Source organism: Pseudorca crassidens, chromosome 11, assembly GCF_039906515.1.
Source record: "Pseudorca crassidens isolate mPseCra1 chromosome 11, mPseCra1.hap1, whole genome shotgun sequence".
Classification (NCBI taxonomy): Eukaryota; Metazoa; Chordata; class Mammalia; order Artiodactyla; family Delphinidae; genus Pseudorca; species Pseudorca crassidens.
In genome coordinates, this window is record NC_090306.1 from 42227974 (window position 1) to 42251621 (window position 23648).

A 23648-nucleotide genomic window follows, 5' to 3' on the forward strand; every position below is an offset into this window, starting at 1 on the left:
TGCTGAAGCAGGACGGAAGTTTGAGGTTTTACAAGGGATGGAGGAAAGGATTATCTGTAGTACTTCACTTTTGCTGGCTGTCCAAAGTATAACTGCTATACCCTAAAAACAGTTCTAAAAAATGACCGAGGACTTCCCTGGTGGCGCAGTGGTTAAGAACCCGCCTGCCAATGCAGGGGACATGGGTTCGAGCCCTGGTCCAGGAAGGTACCACATGCCACAGAGCAACTAAGCCCGTGGGCCACAACTACTGAGCCCGCGTGCCACAACTACTAAAGCCCACGCGCCTAGAGCCCGTGCTCCGCAACAAGAGAAGCCACCGCAATGAGAAGCCTGCGCACCGCAATGAAGAGTAGCCCCCGCTCGCCACAACTAGAGAAAGCCCATGTGCAGCAACGAAGACCCAACGCAGCCAAAAATAAATAAAATAAAATAATTTATAAAGCAAACAAAAAATGACCGAGAAGTCTTGTCAGAGCCCAGCATTAAAGCAGCCAAATGCTCTTTGTACAGTTCTTTAAGGGGAAGAAAAATTAATATCAAGCACTGTTATCACTGATTCTTCAAAACAGCCAATGCAGGTGGTGGTGACAGCCCCATTTCAGAGATGAGGACACTGAGGCTCACGGTAATTAAATAATGTACAGAAAAGTAGGAACAGTAGAAATTACCAAACTTGCTTTTAGAACTGTTTATTTCTTTTTTTTTTTAAGTGAGCAAAAAACACCAACAGCAAAAGGACAAAAGCGGACAAACTTTTTCAAATTAGCTGTGTCAGCAGTTCATTTTTATTTATAGTTCCCAATCAGTTAAAAAAAAAAGTTTTCCACATTTGCATAAGGTCATCTAGGATCAATAACAACTTGATCTAGTTTAGGAACATGAAAAGGGAGAGTACTGTAGACTAAGTGTTGTTCACTAAAACAGATCTTTTTTGGGTAGGTGGGTCATCTCTGAGGAAGCTCTTATAATGCTCCTCCCCCACTCCTCAACTCTCCACCCCCTCCACCAATGTCTAGTATAGATCAGTAAAAAGTAAAGTTTCCAAAACACCTGAAAACAAAACAAAACAAATTCCAAACTCTTAGCAGAGTGAATGAAGAAGACCAGAGAGAAAAGGCAGCCCAGCCCACGTCCTCCTGTGCTACAGCAAACACCTTTGCCTACGGCGCAGGAAGTGCCTATCAAGCCCACTAGAGCAAACTGGCTGTCAGGAGGAGAAAGAACTGCATTAGAAGAAAAGTTCTGAGGACTTTTAGTTCTTAGGACTGCTTAGAACCTCCTATCCCTTCTACTATATGGAAAGCAGCAAGACCGTCTTTCTAAAATAATATTGCTGAACTACTGTAACCCTTGGGCACACCCATGGAAAAGAAGCAAAGGCTGCCCTTCCCTTCGATGGTGAGAAAGGGGGCCAGTCCCTTCTGAATGCCCCAGGATGATTCTAGGGATATCATCCAGCCCAATTCTGAACCTGCACACCATTTGAGGTTGTAGTATCTTCATTTGGGGGCTGCAATTGTTAGCTGGAATTTTCTTAAACTTCTTCACAGATCAATTAAAATGTTTCTAAGAGGGATTCTTCTGAAAACGTTAATCAGGTCCCCAAAGGAAAACCAAACACATGTTCTATAAATACGCTTCATCTTCCGAGACAAATTTAGTCTCACTGTTGACTTTTTCCCTAAAGGGAGGGTTAGGGAGACCTCTTCCTTTTCAGGGTGCAATATGAAAGGCCAGGTAAGTAAGAAACAGAAACAAAAGTGAGGGACGTTTTTGGTTGCTTGGTTTGGGGAGGGGAGGTGATGTGGAGGTTACTGTTGTGACATGTTGCCTCGAAATAGAAACCACAGAGCAGGAACAACTGCTTTCCCTGTTTTCCAAGACAGAGACAGTGCTGCAGGGCAAAACCTCACCCAGAGTTGCCTGCCTGACGGTGCACTCGTCTCCTCTGGGCTATTCTACGAGTAACAGGTATTCCTTCAGAGAAGCTGGCAGTGGAAGGCCCTTCACCGCATCCGGCAGATACTGGAGTCCCAGGCTCCGGCGCACAGCATAGCGCGAGAGGGTTTTGAGGGTCCCTGGGGCTGAGCACAGAACAGTCAGTTTTTCACATAGCTGCTGGTCTTTGGCCACTTCTCGTGGCATGGTGCCATTTTTCCTTAATTCAAAGTGTCCCACAGCTCTGTGGAGGAGCTCAAAGCAAGAGTCCTCTTTCTCTGTTCCAAGTCCCCTGACTAGCAGAGCCACCAGGCGGGAGATGGGCGTCTGGCCTTTTAGGTTGATGACTCTGACCTCCGCACCATAATCAAGAAGGACGCTGATGCTCTCAAGATTTCCCTTCATGGCAGCCCAGCTGAGCGGGGTGTCATTGTTGTAATCCAGGGCGTTGACAGAGGCCCCGCTCTCCAGGAGGGCGCGCACACACTCGGCATTGTTCTTAAAGGCTGCCCAGTGAAGTGGGGTGTCTCGGTTGCCGTCCAGTGCATTGGGGTTTGCACCATATTCCAACAGGACTTCCACACAAGCCTCATCTTTCTCAGCTGCATAGTGGAGGGCTGTTCGGTTATAACCATCCAGGGCATTCACCTGTAAAGGGGGAGCAACTACATTACAGTGTATAGACGACTGAGAGGACGACAGGCTGGCAAAGACACTTGCATGTGTCTATCCATTACCTTTGCTATGTAACGTTCTGAACATGAGGGTCAACAAGCAATTCCCAGGGAGTCATGGTGATCAGGATGGAGCTATGACAGGAGCTGAGGAGCAAATAGGAAAACAACTGTCCCCAGACAACTGACACTATGATGTCCACCGATTAGCTGGCCTGCATTATCTAGGGTTTTGCTTCCACGTTCTTATTTACTATTCACTAGGACCTCTACCACAGGGTAAGGGGAAAGAAAAAGAAGATGAAGTCTAAGTCCTCGTAACTACTCTGAAAGATGTTTATTGGAAAGCGGCTTGCATATACTGGCCAGAGAAAAGGTTTTGGATTATTTTACTTATCCTGACTCACTCTGTATCCCGTGGCTAACGGCAACCAGACTGAAAAATAATGAGGTCAAGATTCTGCCCATGTAGCTCTGCTGTGTTCTTTAACCATCCAGAGAAGCTCAGATTGTTCATCCAAGTCAGCCCCCTGCAAACATATGCTGTGAGGTCACAAGAGAGCCTGGAGGAAAGCATGTGGAGGAAAGAACACAGATCTTCCAGTGCTGGAAGAGCAGCTGGCTTGCTAAAACTCAGCATCACCTATAATTTTTGAAGGCTACAAAGACTTCAGATCCCAGGTTTAAATAGCGAATTATCTTCTCCCATGAAAGGCACTAAAAAAAAAAAAACCCTGCAATATTTAACTGAGTTCAACCTTCTACTTAGCTAAAAGCTGCCTCCCCCACCGCCCCCTGGGGTAGTTTCACTTTTATCATTGACATTAATCACTGGCTTTCACTTCAGGGTCACTCATAAAAGTTATGGGATAGTTAATGACAAGTAGAGAACAACATGGCAGTGTGGAGGTGAGGAAGCTGGGGGCTGCAGCAGGCTTACCGACCAGTGTGTCTGGGGCCTGCACACCAGCTTCATGGCATGTCTGATTCAGATGAGTGCCGCAGCATGTGCACCTTGAGGATGCCTCAAAAGCTGTTGAAACTGCTGGTTTATTTATTTAATAGGCACTTACTTAGTAATTACTACATGCCAGTGCTCTAAACAGTTTACAACCTTATGAAGAAGACACCACTATCATCCTCATTTTACAGATGGAGAAACTGAGGCAAAGAAAGGTTAAGTAACTTGTTCAAGGTCACACAGCTGGAAGTGACAGAGCTGGAATTCAAATTTATGAAGTATGGTTCCAGACTCTGTTCTTTTAACCATCCATTATACTATGCTGCTTCTTGCTAATGCCAATAAAAAGTAATCTATGTTTTTTTATGTTCAGATACATTCGAAAGAAAATAGGAACAAGATACGCTAAGACAGAAAAAAAATCAGTGGGCAGAAAGAGCACAAGTAGCTCAGTCCTGGGGAAGGGACTGCCTAGTGATCTATTTTCCAGTGACGGAGGTATTAGAAGTGAACATCCAGTAGCAAGTCTCAAGTGGTTTACGTTGGATCAGGGTTGAGGGGCCTGGATAGTCAACAGGCAATGACAGGATTAAATGGAAATATAAACAACCCTAGAAGGAAGGCTGAGAGATTAAGGGGAGATAAAAATTCCCTCTTCCTGGAGTCACGGACAGTGTAAGAAAGAAAGGCAAAGGAATGAAATACTTCGGATGATTCACCATTACATTTTGTTTTAATATTGGCCATGCCGATGTTACCAGGAGCTAGAAGGTGGGAAGAAATGGGAGAAGAGACAAGAAATTGTAGGAAAGTGTGAAGCTCAAGTTTAGTGCATCACTGATGTGACAGCGTCAGAAACCTTACCTCAGCTCCCTTCTCCAGCAGTAATTCCACACAGTCAGCATCGGACACCATGCAGGCACAGTGCAGGGGCTTCAGCGTGCCGTGGGTACAGTTCACATCTGCTCCCTGTGGGCGGAAGGAAAGTTCGATCGGTGTCTTCAGCTCTCGCTCACCACGCAGGACAAGACTCAGAACAAGGTCCGGGGGGGAAAAGGGTCCTAACTCTGTACTGTAAACATACTACCAGCCCCAGTTTCTATTCCTATTCATTAAATGATATTATAATGCCAATATCCAAACCAAGAGAATACACTGAAGATGAACGAAAGGAACTGTCGCTCCCGTAGATCAAGTCATTAAGATTCTCCACAAGCTAGACTGCCAGATGGTCATTTGGACATCACTGAGGACATAACCTTATATGTAAAAGCAGTGGAACCTTATCATCAGGCAGGAAGGCTGGAAAAGCAATCAACTTTCTATGGCTACCATGCTCTGAAAAAGTCAGGAAAGGGAGTCTTTCAGCCTGAAGCCAGGAGAACTGGCATGCTCTTTTGCCACCTGACAGATGACCATCACTAATACTAAGGTCATCTTAATGTTATCTCTTTGTTTATAAACATCTTCAAAGTAGCCTATTATTATCAGCATTCTCTGCCACCTAGCCCCCCACTGGTACTTCTATTTCAAATCTGGTAAAGAAGACGGAGATACCACAGCAGACCAAAGTCACAGAATGACTCAGCAGCAGAGCTAGAATTAGAACGTGACCAAGTTTCTACTGCTGAGTCTTCTGATACCACTTTTGCCGAGAACAAGCTAATGCTGTATGACTTTTTCTTCTCACAGCTGTGCCACACAACTCTGAAGCAGCTACAGGGCTCTAGGCTTTAAATAAGGACTCTAAAGTTGTTAAAAAAGAATGTACAGAAGTAACTATCTGGATGCATTCTCTAGTGACCAAAAAAATTACCCTGTAACTTCTCTTCAACAGGAATAATACACAGAAAAAGGCATCAAAGCCCTTCTAGGATACTAGTCATTCAACAGAATTACTGAATAGTAGTGGTTAGACATCAGATAGTTAAGTTTTCTTAAGTCAAAAATTACCATGCATGTTAGGGGTTGATCTTCTCTGTGGACCTTTAAGTGGTGGCTGTTGGTAAGACAGAAGGCCAGTGATATCTCTCCATGTAATTATTACAAAACACAAGGATTTGAAAGCCGCTTATGCTTTGCTTGCCTCCTTCCTCCCTTAGTACAGCATGTGTTGAAGACTTTGAGCTTGCTGGGTCCCATGTGCACCATATGCAGACGGAGATTTTATAGAGAACAAGGGACTAGGTTTATCTAGAACATAATTCCTGAAGAAAAATATCATAGGCGCAAAGTGAAAGGCAGAAGGGAAGAGAAGCAAAACATAGGCTAAATATATTTTAATGGTCAAGTTAATACATTTTAGAAGACTGTAAAAACTCCCTGTGATCTTGTGCTGAGTCAGAGCTGCAAACCTGTCATCCATTAGGATTCCCCGGGAGCTTTCCCACTTCACCTCCCCAAGGGCTCTCGCATCAACACAGCGCACTCACCCCTCTGATGAGGTCCTCTACATTGTCATGTGGGAAGGAGCGAATGGCAGCGATTGTTCGGATTAAGCGCTCTGAGAGAGAGTATTTGCTCTGAATGCTCTGCATAATATACCACATACTGGAACTCATCAAGGCTCAGAGTACGTTCACATGCTCCAAACTGCCTGAAACAAAGATGTTTTAGGCATACACAGTCTCGCTGAGCACACCTGTCCTTAGTTAGAGGTTCTCTGAGGCCTTCCCACTACTAAAACCAGATTTCAAATAGATCAATGATTCATTCATTAATATTTTTTCTTAATCATAAGAAATAGATTATAATAGTTGCTGAAGGAGCTGGGTAAACCTGGATGCAAATGTTCTGACCCTTGAAATCTCAGTTCTACTCTCTTACCTAGCCTAGCACAAGATTTCCCCAAGAGGCTCCAAGCTCCCCATGGAGCTCTGTGTGGTTTAAAAAAGACTAGGCAAGGAAGGGGATTCTTTTAAAGGCTAAAGATGCCACAAAGCATTCTTTTCCTCCTCTGAATTATGTGGTCTTTATTATCAGCATCCCCTTTAGGTTACTTGTTACATGTGGCCTTGCAGTATAGTTATGGTCATACTGTCTTTCCATCTAAACTGTAATCAATTGGAAGCCAAGGTCCTTGTTTTCTACTTTTTTGGCCCATATAAGGCCAGCCACAGAGTCTTACAAAAAGTAGGTACTTAATAAATACTAGTTGATTGACTGACTAAAGGGTATGGGAGTGATTGCTACTTGTGAGAAGAGATGGAACAAATACAAATGACAAGGCATCTGTGAAACAGTTTAAAATGTCTTCAGCAAAGAAAAAAATAGGAAGTTTTTGAGGTAATATTCTAAAATAAGGAAGGAACGCCAAAGTATAATTACTCTGGGGTCATCTATATAAAATTAGAAAAAAATTTCAAAGTTCACACCAATGACATATGCTTGCAGTTGTACGAAAACAAGCACATTTAAGAGTGAAAAATGAATTTAAAAATTGGCCATTTGTGACAACTGTGAAGCAGACTTGAGTTCGGCGTTGGAAGAAGAAAATAATGCAATATACATAAATTCAACTATGATAAGTTTCAGCTGTATAAGAGCCATGTATCAGTTGGGGAACATTTAAGATTACAGCAAAGAAGGTGGAGTATTTCTATGAAAAAGCATATATCAAACTGTAGAGAAAGCACGGTATGCTGTACGGCTCTCTAGGTATAACTGTTTAGGAATCCATGTTCTTATCAAACTATAAGCTCCTTGGCGGTAAATACAGTGTTATTTTTAACAGTGCTTCGCACATGGCAGGTTCTCAATAAATATCTGTTGAACCAGTGTAAAGCTTATTACTTTGGATCCTAAAAAAATCCAAGACTTGCAGTAATTAAACATCTTATGCATATGATGACTACTAAGGGAAAAATCCAAAAATTATTTTGGTCATTTCATACTATGTAATTTTTGCCTTTTGTGAAGGACTATCCCCTTATACATTATGCAATATACTATAAACTCTAATAGTTTCCATTTTGCTAATCAGTAGCCATTTATCTGTTTAAAATATATACAGTATTAATTAATGGAATGCAAGTTAAAAATATTCAATTCATAGGTATCAATGATTCAAACTGGGTATTCTCCCCTACTTTATTAAGAATAAGTAAACTTACACACTTGTTTATATGCCTCCCTGAAATTTTCTAGATAGTTTAGACTTGGCATACGTTTTAATCTCTCCAACAGCCACGAAACTCCTCAGAGACAAAGGGTCTGTATCTTACACTTCATTGTTGCAAGGAAAAAGGGGAAAAAGGCATAGCTGCATTTGAGTCAACGATTTCAAGAACGGGGGCAGAAAACAGAGCGTCCAAAGTGTAAGGCTTACACCGAAGCGGTTCTGTTAACCATTTCTGGGTCATGATAATCTGAAAAAACTAGACCCTGCAATCATTTTCGGAGAGCCCTTGGGCTCCAGGCTAAGAACTCCTAACTCAGAATATGACCACTGGTCCTCTGCTGCTGCCGCCTCGAAGCTCGTGCTGAAGAGTGAAACTTCGGGGCACATAGACAACATTCACTGTCAGGGAGGGTCAACGAAATCTAAACTCGACGTATCTCCGGGCAGCAGCCTATGCACGGTTTGACCCCAAGTCTCCCCTTTCCTCTGCTGGTGCTGAAAGTCCTCTCTCTCCCGTTTTCTTTCACTTCGGATCCAGAGACAACCCCAAGGTTTTGTTTGTTTTTTTTTTGTTTTTTGTTTTTTTTTATTGCGAAGCTAGAAGCAAAGTAGGAGAGAGGTGACGTTCAAGAGCTCTGGTGCTAGTGAGGCCAGGCTTCCGCCCACCCAGGCGGGCCCCCGCCCCAGCGCGCCTGCTTGGGGGAGGAGTCGCGGCAGCTTGGTCTCGCCGAATCTAGGGGGCTGATGGACAACTGCACGAAATGCGAAGACATGTGGTGTCACTTTCCGCACAGGCTCCTCAGAGACCGCAGCAATTCCAGCGGGTCTCCCGGGGCCGGTATTGAAACGGGGTCGCGAAATCTGGCAGGGGAGCCCCTGAGGCGGACCAACCCCTGCCCCGATCTCCCCAAGGCCCGGAACGAGGTACCAGCCTCGAGGGCTGGCGGACCCCGAGCTGCGAGTGGAAGAAGCGTTACTGGGCGTGGTGCCCCGGATTAGGGAACCAGGCTGCAGACATTTTTGCAGCGGGGTAACACTCACCGAACTGCAGGGCTGACCTGGGTGGTGAAAGCCGCTGTCAAGACGTGACCCGGAAGCAGAAGTTGCCTCCCGGGGGCCCCTCTGTTTACAGGATAGGTGACTAGAACGGGCGCCTGCGCAGCGACCAGTGTCCGAAGGCGGAACGCGCCTGCGCAGGCTTGTGACGCCGCCTTGGTCCAACCAAGGCTTAGTTAACCACTTTGCTATCTAGCCCCGCCACAGGGTTTGCGCAGGCGCAATGTGGCGCTGTCGGCTGCTGGCCGGGCGCTGAGTCCGTGGCGGTCGTGGGCAAAGAGCTCACTCCCCGCTGGCTGTTCGACCAACTCCGTGGGGCTGTGCCTGCGTGGAGCAGGCCTGCAATGAGTTCATCCGAGCCCTCCGCTGCCTCCCACTGTCTCCATCTGATACCGGACCTGAACAGCCAATTCCCAGATTATTCCCAAACTCGCGACACCGATGCGGTTCGTTAGGAGAATAAACTGTTAGTAAGAAGTGTCTTTGGCAAATAAAAGAGACTTCCAGCATTTTTCATAACATTGGAACGCATCGATGCACCTCGGAACCCTTCTGGTTATTGTCCACCCTCCCTCAAAGGAAACTATTGATATATCAAAGATAAACAAGCACTCATGAGGAGCACTAGCCCAAATGTTGAGGGCTGAACAAATACGTACATGCTGACATTAACCTTTCCCAACCAGAGAGATGCTGACACCTCCGAGTGATGATTTTTTCCATACAAAGCATAAACATTTCGAAGCCAGCTGCACGTGGTGGTGCATGCGAAGAGTAAAGCAGCCCACACAGGCAGACTGTTAAGAGCCGTGATCTACCCCGCAGCCCGTTTAACCAAGAGTTCCCCAGCACCCCTTCCTCAAAGCTTGCTCTGAGCAACAGAATTTGACCAGTTTGAGAGTAAAGCAGGGCCCAGATAGTTCTTGTATGTCAGCGAGGGAATGGCGAACTGGAAAAGTTCAGTGAGTCTCCTCCCAGCATCGTATAAATTAAGGATGCTTAGTACATTTCCTTATTATTAAGGATTGGGAGACAGATTTGCAAACAGTCAATTGCAGTTAAAGATCACTATTTCAACAACATTTTACTGTACAAAGCTGATGTTGAAGAACAGTTCTACTTCATGGTGAGATCAAGAGAGTGTAGAGAGAGAGAGGGTCTGTGAAGAGGTTTCTTGTGGAGAAATGTGTTTTGTTGAGATCCCGCTCCCTTCCCACTCAGAGGAAGAGGCAGTGCTGGTGCTGCATCCTTCTCAAGCCTAAAGAGGGGACTCTGTGGGACCAGAGAGCTTGGAAATTGTTTCCCATAGTTGTAAAACACAGAGGACTGCACTGACTCTTGCATATAAATAAAAGAAGGCAGTGGCCATAAAACAGAGGTGGCTGCATTGGGATCCACCAGCACACCCAGATTCGGTAGGGATGACAAATGTGAAATGTTTTCCTGGACCCAATGTGGGCCACATAGAGGACAGTCAGCATGAAGTTGCCTTTGGTCTATTCAGAAGACTTGTTTAGAGGTGTAGAGGGACCCAGTGACCAGAAGTTAGAGATGAACGCAGGAATCCTAGAAACCAGAGAGGCTGTTGCAGACAACCACCTGTGTCTGTCTAGGCCAAAGGGACTCAAGTGAGAGGTCTCTGATGATGGGACTCTCCCAAGAACCTCTAAAAGCACCTTACAAGAGAAAGAGTAACCATGTACCAGACCCAGGTAGTACAGACCCATCCTATCAAAACAGAACTGCCCTATCCCCTTGGTTGTCCTGCCTCCTCCCACTTGTACACAGCAGATCAAACAGCAGTTAGCTAGTGGTAAGCTGAGGAGAAACCTGAAGGCAGCAGCCACCAGCCACAGGAGGCAGCCACCAGCCCTCCCTCGTGGGGGAGGGGAGGAGAGGGCTTAGACTAGCACCTTAGAATGAAGCCTGAAGTATTTGGTTACCATCTTGGACTAGAAACATTCTAATTACTAAATCAAGACTCTTTTTTTGACTTAAAATGACTGTTACTTAAAATACTGTCCATTATCAAAGAATAAAACAAAAAGTCAGAGAATCTGCCCAATTTTCCATTCAGGGGCATGAATTATCCCCTCCTAATAAATATTTTTAAAAGATGATAAAAGCCAAAAAGTAAAGTGGTATTTTGATCATATCCCATGAATCTTCCATTCAACATCCCAACACCATCTCTATATATTTCAGCTTATTTACGATCTTCATGCTTTGATTACAAGTGATTCCCTGAGTTTGGTTTTTTTTTTAATATGTTGTGTCTCTCATAAGACTTTTATTTTTTCTTCTCTCCCTTGCTAGTTCTAGTTCTGTTTTGAAGAACTGTTCATGAGATGGTGTTGATTGACAGTACAACTAGTGTTCCTATTTTCAGACCTTGGCATAAACTGGAACTAGAAATCTGATAATAATGTTTTGCTTGTAATGAATGCTGTTATCACTGTTCAACATATATTAGTATCCAGTCTCCGTGGATAGATGCCACAGAACTGTCCCAGGTTACAAATCTGGGTGTCTTTCTTCTTGAGTGCTGCAGCAACCTAACAGTGGTGGGCTTTTGTACAACTCCTTTTTGGAGTGAAAAAACTCCTTTTTTCACCAGTTGGCTCCAAACCGTTTCCTGATTTTGAGCGCAGTCCTCTAGAACGACAATTTCTGGAGGAGAGGAATTCTGCCCTGCAACCTCTCTTAAGTGGTAACACGAAACACAAGTTTTCTGGCTTCTGTCTAGAACTCATCGATTACTCTTCTGACTAAAAAGCCTCGTCCTTCTTCAGGGGCTGCTTGACTAATGTTGATGAAAAAGTTTTCCTCACACCTTTCCTAGAGAAAGGTGACTTAAGTAAGAAGAAGTGATTCCTTCCAAAGAAGCTCTTCCCCCATCACCAAAGAAAATGAAAAGAACCAAAAGGAAGTTTGAGATACCCTAAGAGTGAAGGAAAGCTGTCAAAATTAACAACGTGGAGTGAAAAGATAAGATCCAAGTGTCAGACTGGTTGGGAAAAATAGCTTTCTTTCATTAGTATAATGGTGCATTTTCTCTTTCTATTTTGAGTTTCTTTAAGTTTTAGGATTATCACTTGTAGTGTATTCCTTAATTTAGAAACAATGAAATATCCATGAAAACACCATAGGGATCAAGGTTCCAGTTCTGATAGTAGCTCTAGTTACCTTACTTGTCTAAGCAAGTTACGTTATCTCAGTTTACTGATGACTTTACAACAGGATGAGAGTAGCAACACCTACCCCCAACAGTTAATTTCACAAAACTTAGATCATATTTGTGAAAAGTGGTTTTCTAAACTATATAAATGTTGGTTCTTATCTATGTCATCTATGTATTTGTTCAAGGAGGTTACCAAATGTCTGGGCCTCTCAGTTACACTGCAAGCTAAGGCAGGCAGATTTCCTCCGCTCACTGCAAGCTAAGGCAGGCAGATTTCCTCCGCTCACCTCTCCCCATAGCACAGTCCCAAACACACAGTAGGTATTGGATAAATGCGAACTGAATTGAACTATGGTGAACTGACTTCTCAAAGACAGGGATAGCAGAATGCCTCTATGTACTGGTTCCTGATATTGAGAAAAAAGTCAGTGGCACATTTACAAGGAAAGTTGAAAGAGGGCTTTGGAAATAGAGCAAAGGAAAAGAAAAAAAAAGTTCAGGGAAATATAATGTAAACCTCATGGAACTTTTTATACACTTAAACCTTGTCCTAGAGAAAGTAGTTCAGTGAAGAAAAGAACAGTATTAATGTACAGCAGGGATAGTCTCCCAAGACATGTTATCAAGATTAAACAAGCACTTCTTTCAGAATTGCTCAGAGGCAGACATACTCTCAGTATTCAAACTCTGCTCTTTTTCCCTTTAAATTTCCCCAAGGCTTGGGGAAATTTATGAATCATTGGGTTTTTTTTTTCAGTTAGCTTTTCATCAGTATTTTATTATTTTTTGGACCTACAGGTTACCAGTATTTTCTACTATCAGAATAATTTTGAGACTTTATAAAGAAAGACTGTCTGAGGGAGTTTGAAAAAAAGTTACAGTAAAAATACAAATAACAATGTTAATGATAATATTTAAATTACATATACATGATACTATTTTTTTCAAGATTGTGAGCAGTTATTTCCTAGCAAACCAAGACTGGAGTAGACTAACTCTAGCAGGAGAGTTCTTAAGATTGTTCAGGGGAGGGAAGTTAACAGAGGAAATGCCCACTTGCCTGGTTTCAGTGAGTGGTTCAGCCTGATCTGAAGAGTCCTACTAGCAAGGAAATGATTGGATTCTTCGGATCAATTTTAGGGGCTTGAGAAGCAAGCTTTGGTTGATCTCATAATTTTGAGCTCTCCTAGGCCTGTGCTACTTCTAGTAGGAGTATGTCTCCCCCTGGAGGGGAAATAGAGCATTTGTTCTTTCAGGTTTCTTGCTCAGAGTTCAATAATTAGGTTTTTTTCCCTTCCTTCCTTCGTTCATCCATTCATTCAACAAATACTTATTTAATCCTATTATTTTGCTGTTTGTTATGATCCAGCTGAAAATAAGATCAGCACGGTCCCTGTCTCCAGGGAAATTATAGGTTAGTGTGAGAAATGAACATTAAAGAATCACCTGAATGCCTAAATAATCACAATAGTGATAAGTTACATAAAGGAAAAGAGTGGAGGATAATATGACCTTTCAAAGAAGACCTCAATCGGACTGGGAGTTCAGGGAAAACTTCCCTGAGACCTGGAAGATACATGTATATAGCCAGATCAAAGGCGTGGAGGAAGTGAAGGGAGTGGGTCTTCAAGCAAATGGAAAAGAGTATTCAAAGACTTCAAGAAGGAAAGAGCTTAGGAAGTTGGAAGAAGAGAAAGAGGTTAGAATAAGGAGGCTGGGGCACAAGTTGAGGCCAGAAAGGTAAGGATGCTCCAGATCAGGCAGTGTCTTGGGGGCCACGTGAAGGATTCGAAACTTTATCCCAAAAGAATAGGCAGCTATCAATAGGTTTTATGCAAGTGACATGATCACAACTGTGTTTTTAAAGGATTACTTTGACTTTCTGTTGAAGAATGGATTATAGAAGGGGCAGAGTAAGGATACCATTAAAAGATTACTTCAATATAATGTAGCTATGCAAGAATGAACAATGGCCAGAAGAAGCCCAGAAAAGAGGCAGCTTAGCACAACCTGGGGGTTTCAGAGACTTTTCAGAGGAGATGATAACTGAACAAAGTCTTGAAAGATTAGAAGGAGTAAATAAGGTAAAGAAAGGGGGGAGTTTTTTCTCAGGAAAAGAAGTAATAACTTATTTAGACCAGTCATTCTTCTGAAAACAATTAAAATACTGGATAGAATATTTTTTTTAAAATCTCCCTAAAAATACCAAAGGTGGTTTCAAATTGGATTCTTTAAAGACCTATAATCTATTTTATTTTATTTCAAATTGAAGAATAGTTGATTTACAATATTATATGAGTTTCAGGTGTACAACATAGTGATTCAGTATTTTCATAGATTATACTCCATTTAAAGTGATTATAAAATATTGGCTATATTCCCTGTGCTGTACAATATATCCTTGTAGCTTATTTATTTTATGCATAGTAGTTTATGCCTTTTGATCTCTTACTCCTATCTTGTCTCTACCTCCTTCCCTCTCCTCATTGATTTGTTTTCTGTATCTTTGAGTTAAAGACTTACAATCTCAATTCTATTCCAAAACACAGAAGAAAGACAACTTCAAAAATTCTTTAAAGAAATAAATATAACACTGAAACCGGAATTGGATAAAGATTGCACAAAAGGGAACACAATCTCATGTATGAATATCAATGCAAATATCTTAAATAAAACATTAGCAAATGGAATCAAACAGCATGAAATGTCATGACCAAGTGTCAACTGCTTCAGAAATACAAAGATGGTTCAATGTTATAATATACATTAATATACTTAATAATGTTATTATATATAAGAAGAAAAGATCTTGCAATTATCTCCATAGTGCTGGAAAAATATTTCAGAAAATTCAAGATGTATTCCTAGTAAAAATGACTTTCAAAAGAGGAATAAAAGACTATTTTCTTAATGTCACAAAGTATCTTGCTTACCAACATCTATCTTACTATTTTCATGGGAAAGCAGCTGCGGCATTCCTACTAATATCTAAAACAAAACGAGGCTATCCACTACTACTGTAACATCTAACATGTTGTTGGACGTATTTGCCACAGCATTGTTACAAAGAAAGAATTAAATGTATGAGAATTGTAGATAATCTGATGGTGAGTCTGGAAAATGAAAGTAAGTCAATGGAAAAACTACTGCATACAAAAAGATGATTCAGTAAGGCAGGAGGATATAAAAGCAATTTGCAGAAGTCAGTAGGCTTCATAGAAACAAGGAAGAACCAGTGAGAAGATAACATAGAGAACACCTACATCCCATTTAATAGCAACCATAATCACAAAACTCCTAGGAATAAAGTTAAGAAGAAATATGTAAAAATCTATGAGAAAAATTTTATAATATTACCCAAAGACACAAAAGTGGACTTGAACAAATAAAAGACATACCTTAAGTGAATCTGTAAATTTAATATAATTCCAATAAAAATTTCGACAAGATTTTTGTTTGTTTTTTAGATAGACAAATTGATTCTTATGCTCATATGGAAAAAATAAACAAGAACTTCCAGGGAAACCCTGAAAAGAAGAGCAATGAGGAGGGGCCAGTCCTACTAGACATTTAAAGTACTATAAAGCCTTCATAATTTAAATGGTGTAGAGTTGGTACATGAATAGGCAGACACTAGTGGAACATAACATAAAGTCAATCCAATACATGAAGAAATTTATTAATGATAAGGACGTTTCAAAATAATGAAAAAATGGACTCAAATAAATGCTGTTGAGACAACTAGGCATCATTTGGAAAAAGATAAACTTGTATCTATAGCTTATACTGCACACCAAGATAAACTCCAAATGGATCAGTTAATTAAACATAACAAAAATGGAAACCATACAAGTTATAGAAAAAAACATGCGTGGATTTCTGTATAGTATTACCATGGGGGTGGTGGGGAAAGCATTTGCATGATTCAAAATATAGAATCAATAAAAGACTGATAAATTCTATTACATACAAGTTTTTTAAATTACATGGTCCAAATACTGTAAGACCAAAGACAAAGAATTCACTGGACAAAATATTAACAACTCTATCACAGGAAAAATTTAATCTCCCGAATATATAAAGATCTTCTAGAAATAAAAAGACGAAGCCCAGTAGAAAAATGAGCACAAGACATGGACAGATAGTTTTAAAAGATTCACGCAAGTGCCCCTTTTATAGTGAAACACACTCAACTCACTCAAGAAAGAAAAGCAAATTACATTACACTGAGATAGAATTTCTTGCTGTGTTGGCAAAAATCCAGTAGTCTGAGAGAACAGTCTGTTGCCAAAGCTCTAGGGAAAGAGATATTGATATGCTACTGGTGGAAGTGTAGAATGATACAGCCCTTAAGGAGGGGAATTTTGTATTTTTTGAATTAATTTTTTATTGGAGTATAGTTGAGTTACAATGTTGTGTTAGTTTCTGCTGTATAGCAAAGTGAATCCGTTCTACATATACATATGTTCACTCTTTTTTTGTTCAAATTCTTTTCCATATAGGTCATTACAGAGTATTGAGTAGAGTTCCCTGTACTATACAGTAGGTCCTTATTAGTTACCTATTTTATAGGGAATTTTGTATTATCTAGCAAAATTACACATAGATGCATTCACCCTTTAACCCAGCAATCACATTTTCTAGAAATCTATACTGAAAGTACACTGCACAAACTTGAAATAATATGTGCACAAGGTTAGTCATTGTGGCATTATTTTTTTTAACATCTTTATTGGAGTATAATTGCTTCACAATGGTGCGTCAGCTTCCGCTCTACAACAAAGTGAATCAGTTATACATATATATATGTCCCCATATCTCTTCCTTCTTGCGTCTCCCTCCCTCCCACCCTCCCTATCCCACTCCTCTAGGTAGTCACAAAGCACCCAGCTGATCTCCCTGTGCTATGCGGCTGCTTCCCACTAGCTATCTATTTTACGTTTGGTAGTGTATATATGTACATGCCACTCTCTCACGTTGTCCCAGCTTACCCTTCCCCCTCCCCGTATCCTCAAGTCCATTCTCTAGTAGGTCTGTGTCTTTATTCCCGTCTTACCCCTGGGTTCTTCATGACCTTTTTTTTTTTTCTTAGATTCCATATATATGTGTTAGCATACGGTATTTGTTTTTCTCTTTCTGACTTACTTCACTCTGTATGACAGACCCTAGGTCCATCCACCTCACTACAAATAACTCAATAAGATAAAATAGCCCTTTCAAAAAGAAGTTGTCATGTGAGTCAGCCCACAATTCTTTTAGTTGGGCTTCTTTGATCTCCAGTGGAATATGGACACACTTCAAAATTCCCCACCTGTAATCTTTGGGATCCAATTCCCTCAAGCAATTTACTTTAGGACCATGTTTAGGGTCAGGAGATGGGTCTGCCTGGTTCTGAATTTGACACCCTCTAAAAATGTGTTAGGTTCAAATCATATTCACTCCTAAGCCATCAAACCCTAGAACAGTACATAGAGATCATTGGGATATGCCAATACCGAAGATAAAAAAAATTTGACTGTTAGGTTTTTCATAGTTTACTTGGCAGCTCTGTCTTGTAGTTCTTCCCCCCTGATCTAACAGGTAGTTCTATGAGTAAAGGAAACCACAGTTACTCTGTGAGGCGTTTCCAATGATGTAGGTTTACAGAAAAAGCCTCATTGGGATAGACCTCAACTAAAGACCATTTTAAACAAACAGAAGATGAAATGTTAAAGGAAGTTCCTCAGGCAGAAAAAAATAGCATGAAAAATTTGGACCAACACAAAGGAATAGAGAGTGCAAAAAATGAAAAATACTTGGTAAAATATTTTAAAATATTTTTCTCAAATTTTATCTCTTAAAAAATAAATAATTAAAGTAAAAATAATTAAACTGCATTTGGGATTTTAGCTTATGTAGAAGTAATATGTGTGACAACAAAACCACAAAGAACATAAGGGAGGAAATGAAAGTATGTCTTTGTAAGTTTCTTGCACTGTGACAAGATAATGGTGTACATTGTAAACTCGAACTGCACTGTCCAATACAGTAGCCGCTCACCATATGTGGCTATTAAAATTTAAATTAGAAAAAAATTAAAAATTCAGTTCCTTAGTCATACTAGCTATATTTCAAGTCTTAAATAGTCATATGTGGCTAGTGGTTACCATACTGGACAATGCAGACACAGAACTCCATCTTCACAGAAAATTCTGTTGGAAAGAATGGCTCTAAAGCAATAAAGACAAAACAAAACAAAGAGAAAAGAGGAGGAAGAACTAAAATGCCAAAAGCCAAGGTAAAAAAATCATTTTAAAATTCACTTAGTCTAAACAATGGAATGGAAATAAGAAAAAAGAAACAAAGAACAGATGAGACATATAGAAACAAAACAGCAAGATGATAGATGGAAATCCAATCTTATTAATAATTATAATAAGTATAAATGACATCCCAATTAAAGGGTAAAGATGGTCAGGTTAGATAAAAAGTAAGACTCAAGTACATTCTATCTATAGAAAACCTACTTGAAATGTAAAGGCACAGATATGACAAAAGAAAAAAATAGAAAATATGTACCATGCAAACACTTAAAAAAGCTGAAATGGGGCTTCCCTGGTGGCGCAGTGGTTGAGAGTCCGCCTGCCAATGCAGGGGACACGGGTTCGTGTCCCAGTCTGGGAAGATCCCACATGCCGCAGAGTGGCTGGGCCTGTGAGCCATGGCCGCTGATCCTGCGCATCCGGAGCCTGTGCTCCGCAACGGGAGAGGCCACAACAGTGAGAGGCCCGCATACCGCGAAAAAAAAAAAAAAAGGTGAAATGGCTCCATGAATATCAGACTAAGTAAATATTAGAGCAATGGATATTACTAGGAATAAAGAAAGGCCATTTCATAATGATAAAGTAGTCAATTCAGCAAAAGGACACAACAATCCTAAATTGTTAAATATATAATAAAAGATCTTCCAAAATAGGAGGCAAAACCCAATAGAAATGAGAAATAGATAAGTCCACAAATCTGGTTTAAATCCAAATTATTAATATTAAATATAACTGCATTAAATGCACTAGATAAAAGACAAAGGCTGCTAAAATGGAAAAAAAGCAAAACAAAACAAAATGTGACTATATGCTATCTGTCAGAAACACACTTAAAGCTTAGGAAGTTGAAAGTAGAGAAATGGAAAAGGAGATATGCACCCCATTCAAAAAAAAGCTGGGGGCTTCCCTGGTGGCGCAGTGGTTGAGAGTCCGCCTGCCGATGCAGGAGACACGGGTTTGAGCCCCGGTCCGGGAAGATCCCACATGCCGCGGAGCGACTGGGCCCGTGAACCATGGCCGCTGAGCCTGCGCATCCGGAGCCTGCGATCCACAACGGGAGAGGCCACAACAGTGAGAGGCCCGCGTACCGCAAAAAAAAAAAAAAAAAAAAAAAAAAAAAAAAAAAAAAAAAGAAAGCTGGTGTAGCTATATTAACATCAGTCAAAATTGACTTTAAGGCAAAAAGCATTATTAGAGAACAAAAACACTGCCCAATGAAAACCGTTCAATTCACCAGGAAAATATGACAATTCAAAAATTTAAATTATACTTACAACATAGCACTAGAATATATAAAGCAAAAATTATCAGAACTACAAAAAATGTATCAGAAGAATAAATTCATAAACATAGTGGAAGATTATAAAAACCTCTTCTTAGTAATTTGTAATATGTATAGAAAAAAATCACTTAGGATATAAAAATTTTTAATAAACAATTTATAAATTTGTTTTAAATTTTGTACTAATGGGTGTCTCTAAACCTTGCATCCAACAAACACAAAACACATATTCTTCCATGATGCATATATATAACAATTGCAAACAACTTTTCTATTTGAAAAATTTCAACAAATTTCCAAAGGTTGATATTGAACAGGAAGGGTTCTTCAACTACAATGGATTTAAGTTTTAATAACCAAAAGATAATTAGAAAACTCCCACGTTTGGAAAATAAGAAATATTAGTTTATTCAATGAATATTTAATGCATGCATACTATAAGCCAGGCACAGTCTAGACACTTGGGATTACTATATCAGAGAGAAATTTATAATTAAAAGTCTGACTATACCAAATGTTGGAGAGAATGTGGAGTCATGAGAACTTTTACCCTGCTGGTGGAGTGTAACTCATTACAAAACCACTTTTGAAAATAATTTGATACTTTCTAATAGAGCTGAAGCTCATACCTTATGATTCAGCAAGTCCACCTGTATGTATAAACTTTAGAAAAACTCGTTATGTGCACCATAAGATATGTACTAGAACATTAGTAACAATAGTAATATCCTAAAATTTTAAACAACTGAAATGTCCATCAACAGTAGAATACAGCAGTAGAATACAGATAAATACATTGCAGTATATTCATGCAATGGAATACAGTAGAAAAATAAATATAAACAATGCACAGGTATCCCCAAAACACTGATGACTTTTACAAATATAATGTGAAAAAGAAGCAAGACACAAAATGATAAATTGTATGGTTTCATTCATATAAAGTTCAAATGAATGAATTCATTGTGATTCTATCCATATAATGTTCAAAAACAGGCAAAATCACACTACATTTTTGGCACTGTATAAATATGTGATAAACTATAAAGAAAAGCAACACAATTATCAGGGCAATCAAGGCCGTGGTTACCCACAGGAGGGAGGGAGTTTTGACTTCAGCATAGCAGTGAGGGACATTGGGGAGGGGAGGAAAGATGATTGCAGTACTCTGTTTCTTGACCTCGGTAGAGTGATTATTCATTAAATTGTACATGTACGTTTATTTACTTTTATATATTTGTCCTATATTTCACAGTTAATGAAGGTCCAAGAAAAGGAAAGAGAGAGAGGGCAGACAGCAGAAGCAAGAAGAACTACAATCCTGCAGCCTGTGGAACCACATTAACAGAAAGATAGACAAGATGAAAAGGCAGAGGGCTATGTACCAGATGAAGGAACAAGATAAAAACCCAGAAAAAAAACTAAATGAAGTGGAGATAGGCAACCTTCCAGAAAAAGAATTCAGAATAATGATAGTGAAGATGATCCAGGACCTCGGAAAAAGAATGGAGGCAAAGATCGAGAAGATGCAAGAAATGTTTAACAAAGAACTAGAAGAATTAAAGAACAAACAAAGAGAGATGAACAATACAATAACTGAAATGAAAACTACACAAGAAGGAATCAATAGCAGAATAACTGAGGCAGAAGAAAGGATAAGTGACCTGGAAGACAGGATGGTGGAATCCACTGCTGCAGAACAGGATAAAGAAAAAAGAATGAAAAGAAATGAAGACAGCCTAAGAGACCTCTGGGACAACATTAAATGCAACAACATTCGCATTACAGGGGTCTCAGAGGGAGAAGAGAGAGAGAAAGGACCAGAGAAAATATTTTAAGAGATTATAGTTGAAAACTTCCCTAACATGGGAAAGGAAATAGCCACCCAAGTCCAGGAAGCACAGCAAGTCCCATAGGGGATAAACCCAAGGAGAAACACGCCGAGACACATAGTAATCAAATTGGCAAAAATTAAAGACAAAGAAAAATTATTGAAAGCAGCAAGGGAAAAATGACAAATAACATACAAGGGAACTCCCATAAGGTTAACAGCTGAGTTCTCAGCAGAAACTCTACAAGCCAGAAGGCAGTGGCATGATATACTTACAGCGATGAAAGGGAAGAAACTACAACGAAGATTACTCTACCTGGCAAGGATCTCATTCAGATTAGATGGAGAAATCAAAAGCTTTACAAACAAGCAAAAGCTAAGAGAATTCAGCACCAACAAACCAGCTCTACAACAAATGCTAAAGGAAATTCTCTAAGTGGGAAACACAAGAGAAGAAAAGGACCTACAAAAACAAACCCAAAACAATTAAGAAAATGGTCATAGGAACATACATATCGATAATTACCTTAAATGTGAATGGACTAACTGCTCCAACCAAAAGACACAGGCTTGCTGAATGGATACAAAAACAAGACCCATATATATGCTGTCTACAAGAGACCCACTGCAGACCTAGGGACACACACAGACTGAAAGAGAGGGGATGGAAAAAGATATTCCATGCAAATGGAAATCAAAAGAAAGCTGGAGTAGCAATACTCATAACAGATAAAATAGACTTTAAAATAAAGAATGTTACAAGAGACAAGGAAGGACACTACATAATGATCAAGGGATCAATCCAAGAAGAAGGTATAACAATTGTAAATATATATGCACCCAACATAAGGGCACCTCAATACATAAGGCAACTGCTAACAGCTATAAAAGAGGAAATCGACAGTAACACAATAATAGTGGGGGACTTAAACAACTCACTTACACCAATGGACAGATCATCCAAAATGAAAATAAATAAGGAAACAGAAGCTTTAAATGACACAATAGACCAGATAGATTTAATTGATATTTATAGGACATTCTATCCAAAAACAGTAGATTACACTTTCTTCTCAAGTGCACATGGAACATCCTCCAGGATAGATCACATCTTGTGTAACAAATCAAGCCTCAGTAAATTTAAGAAAACTGAAATCATATCAAGCATCTTTTCTGACCACAACACTATGAGATTAGAAATGAATTACAGGGAAAAAAATGTAAAAAACAAACACACGGAGGCTAAACAATACATTACTAAATAACCAAGACATCACTGAAGAAATCAAAGAGGAAATTAAAAAATACCTAGGACAAATGACAATGAAAACACGATGATCCAAAACCTATGGGATACAGCAAAAGCAGTTCTAAGAGGGAGGTTTATAGCTATAGAAGCCTACCTCAAGAAACAAGAAAAATCTCAAATAAACAACCTAACCTTACACCTAAAGGAACTAGAGAAAGAAGAACAAACAAAACCCAAAGTTAGCAGAAGGAAAGAAATCATAAAGATCAGAGCAGAAAGAAATGAAACAGAAACAAAGAAAGCATAGCAAAGATCAATAAAACCAAAAGCTGGTTCTTTGAGAAGATAAACAAAATTGATAAACCATTAGCCAGACTCATCAGGAAAAAGAGGGAGAGGACTCAAATCAATAAAATTAGAAATGAAAAAGGAGAAGTTACAACAGATACCACAGAAATACAAAGCATCCTAAGAGACTACTGCAAGCAACTCTATGCCAATAAAATGGACAACCTGGAAGAAATGGAAAAATTTTTAGAAAGGTATAACCTTCCAAGACTGAACCAGGAAGAAATAGAAAATATGAACAGACCAATCACAAGTAATAACATTGGAACTGTGATTAAAAATCTTCCAACAAAAAAAAGTCCAGGACCAGGGCTTCCCTGGTGGTGCAGTGGTTGAGAATCTGCCTGCCAATGCAGGGGACACAGGTTAGAGCCCTGGTCTGGGAGGATCCCACATGCCGCAGAGCAGCTAGGCCCATGAGCCACAACTACTGAGCCTGCGCATCTGGAGCCTGTGCTCCACAATAAGAGAGGCCGCGATAGTGAGAGGCCTGCGCACTGCGATGAAGAGTGGCACCCGCTTGACACAACTAGAGAAAGCCCTCGCACAGAAATGAAGATGCAGCACAGCAAAAATTAATTAATTAATTAATAAACTCCTACCCCCAACATCAAAAAAAAAAAAAAAAAAAAAAGTCCAGGACCAGATGGCTTCACAGGTGAATTCTATCAAACATTTAGAGAAGAGCTAACACCCATTCTTC

The 23648-nt window shown here is 40.1% G+C and overlaps 1 protein-coding gene and 1 non-coding gene across 9 annotated transcripts; both read right to left on the reverse strand.

The window, feature by feature from the left end:
* Nucleotides 1-756: 756 nt before the first annotated feature.
* Nucleotides 757-8893, reverse strand: ASB8 (ankyrin repeat and SOCS box containing 8). 8 transcript variants are annotated; one of them, XM_067696341.1, is made up of 5 exons: nucleotides 8738-8849; nucleotides 8097-8293; nucleotides 6009-6172; nucleotides 4441-4545; nucleotides 757-2589 (listed from the first exon to the last, which is right to left on the reverse strand). In XM_067696341.1, the coding sequence occupies exons 3-5, from the start codon at nucleotides 6135-6137 to the stop codon at nucleotides 1957-1959; spliced, it is 867 nt and encodes a 288-aa protein (XP_067552442.1). In that variant the 5' UTR covers nucleotides 6138-6172; nucleotides 8097-8293; nucleotides 8738-8849; the 3' UTR covers nucleotides 757-1956. The 8 variants fall into 8 exon arrangements, with proteins under 8 accessions (XP_067552442.1, XP_067552447.1, XP_067552441.1 ...); XM_067696346.1 differs by lacking the exons at nucleotides 8097-8293; nucleotides 8738-8849 and adding exons at nucleotides 2679-2762; nucleotides 5530-5783 and having other exon boundaries at nucleotides 757-2606; nucleotides 6009-6148; XM_067696340.1 differs by lacking the exon at nucleotides 8097-8293 and having other exon boundaries at nucleotides 6009-6168; nucleotides 8738-8893.
* Nucleotides 8894-17478: 8585 nt separating this feature from the next.
* On the reverse strand, nucleotides 17479-17607 carry LOC137203062 (small nucleolar RNA SNORA18). The gene has a single exon (XR_010932890.1). It is a non-coding gene; the product is annotated as a small nucleolar RNA SNORA18 (small nucleolar RNA).
* Between the last annotated feature and the right edge of the window lie 6041 nt (nucleotides 17608-23648).

Excerpts from the sequence above, each read along its gene's own strand:
- ASB8 (XM_067696340.1), bottom strand. The coding sequence starts at position 6,137 with ATGAGTTCCAGTATGTGGTATATTATGCAGAGCATTCAGAGCAAATAC. Across the intron at positions 4,546-6,008 it reads TAGAGGACCTCATCAGAGGG|GGAGCAGATGTGAACTGTAC; the intron begins GTGAGTGCGCTG and ends TTCCGCCCACAG. Across the intron at positions 2,590-4,440 it reads TGCTGGAGAAGGGAGCTGAG|GTGAATGCCCTGGATGGTTA; the intron begins GTAAGGTTTCTG and ends CCCCCTTTACAG.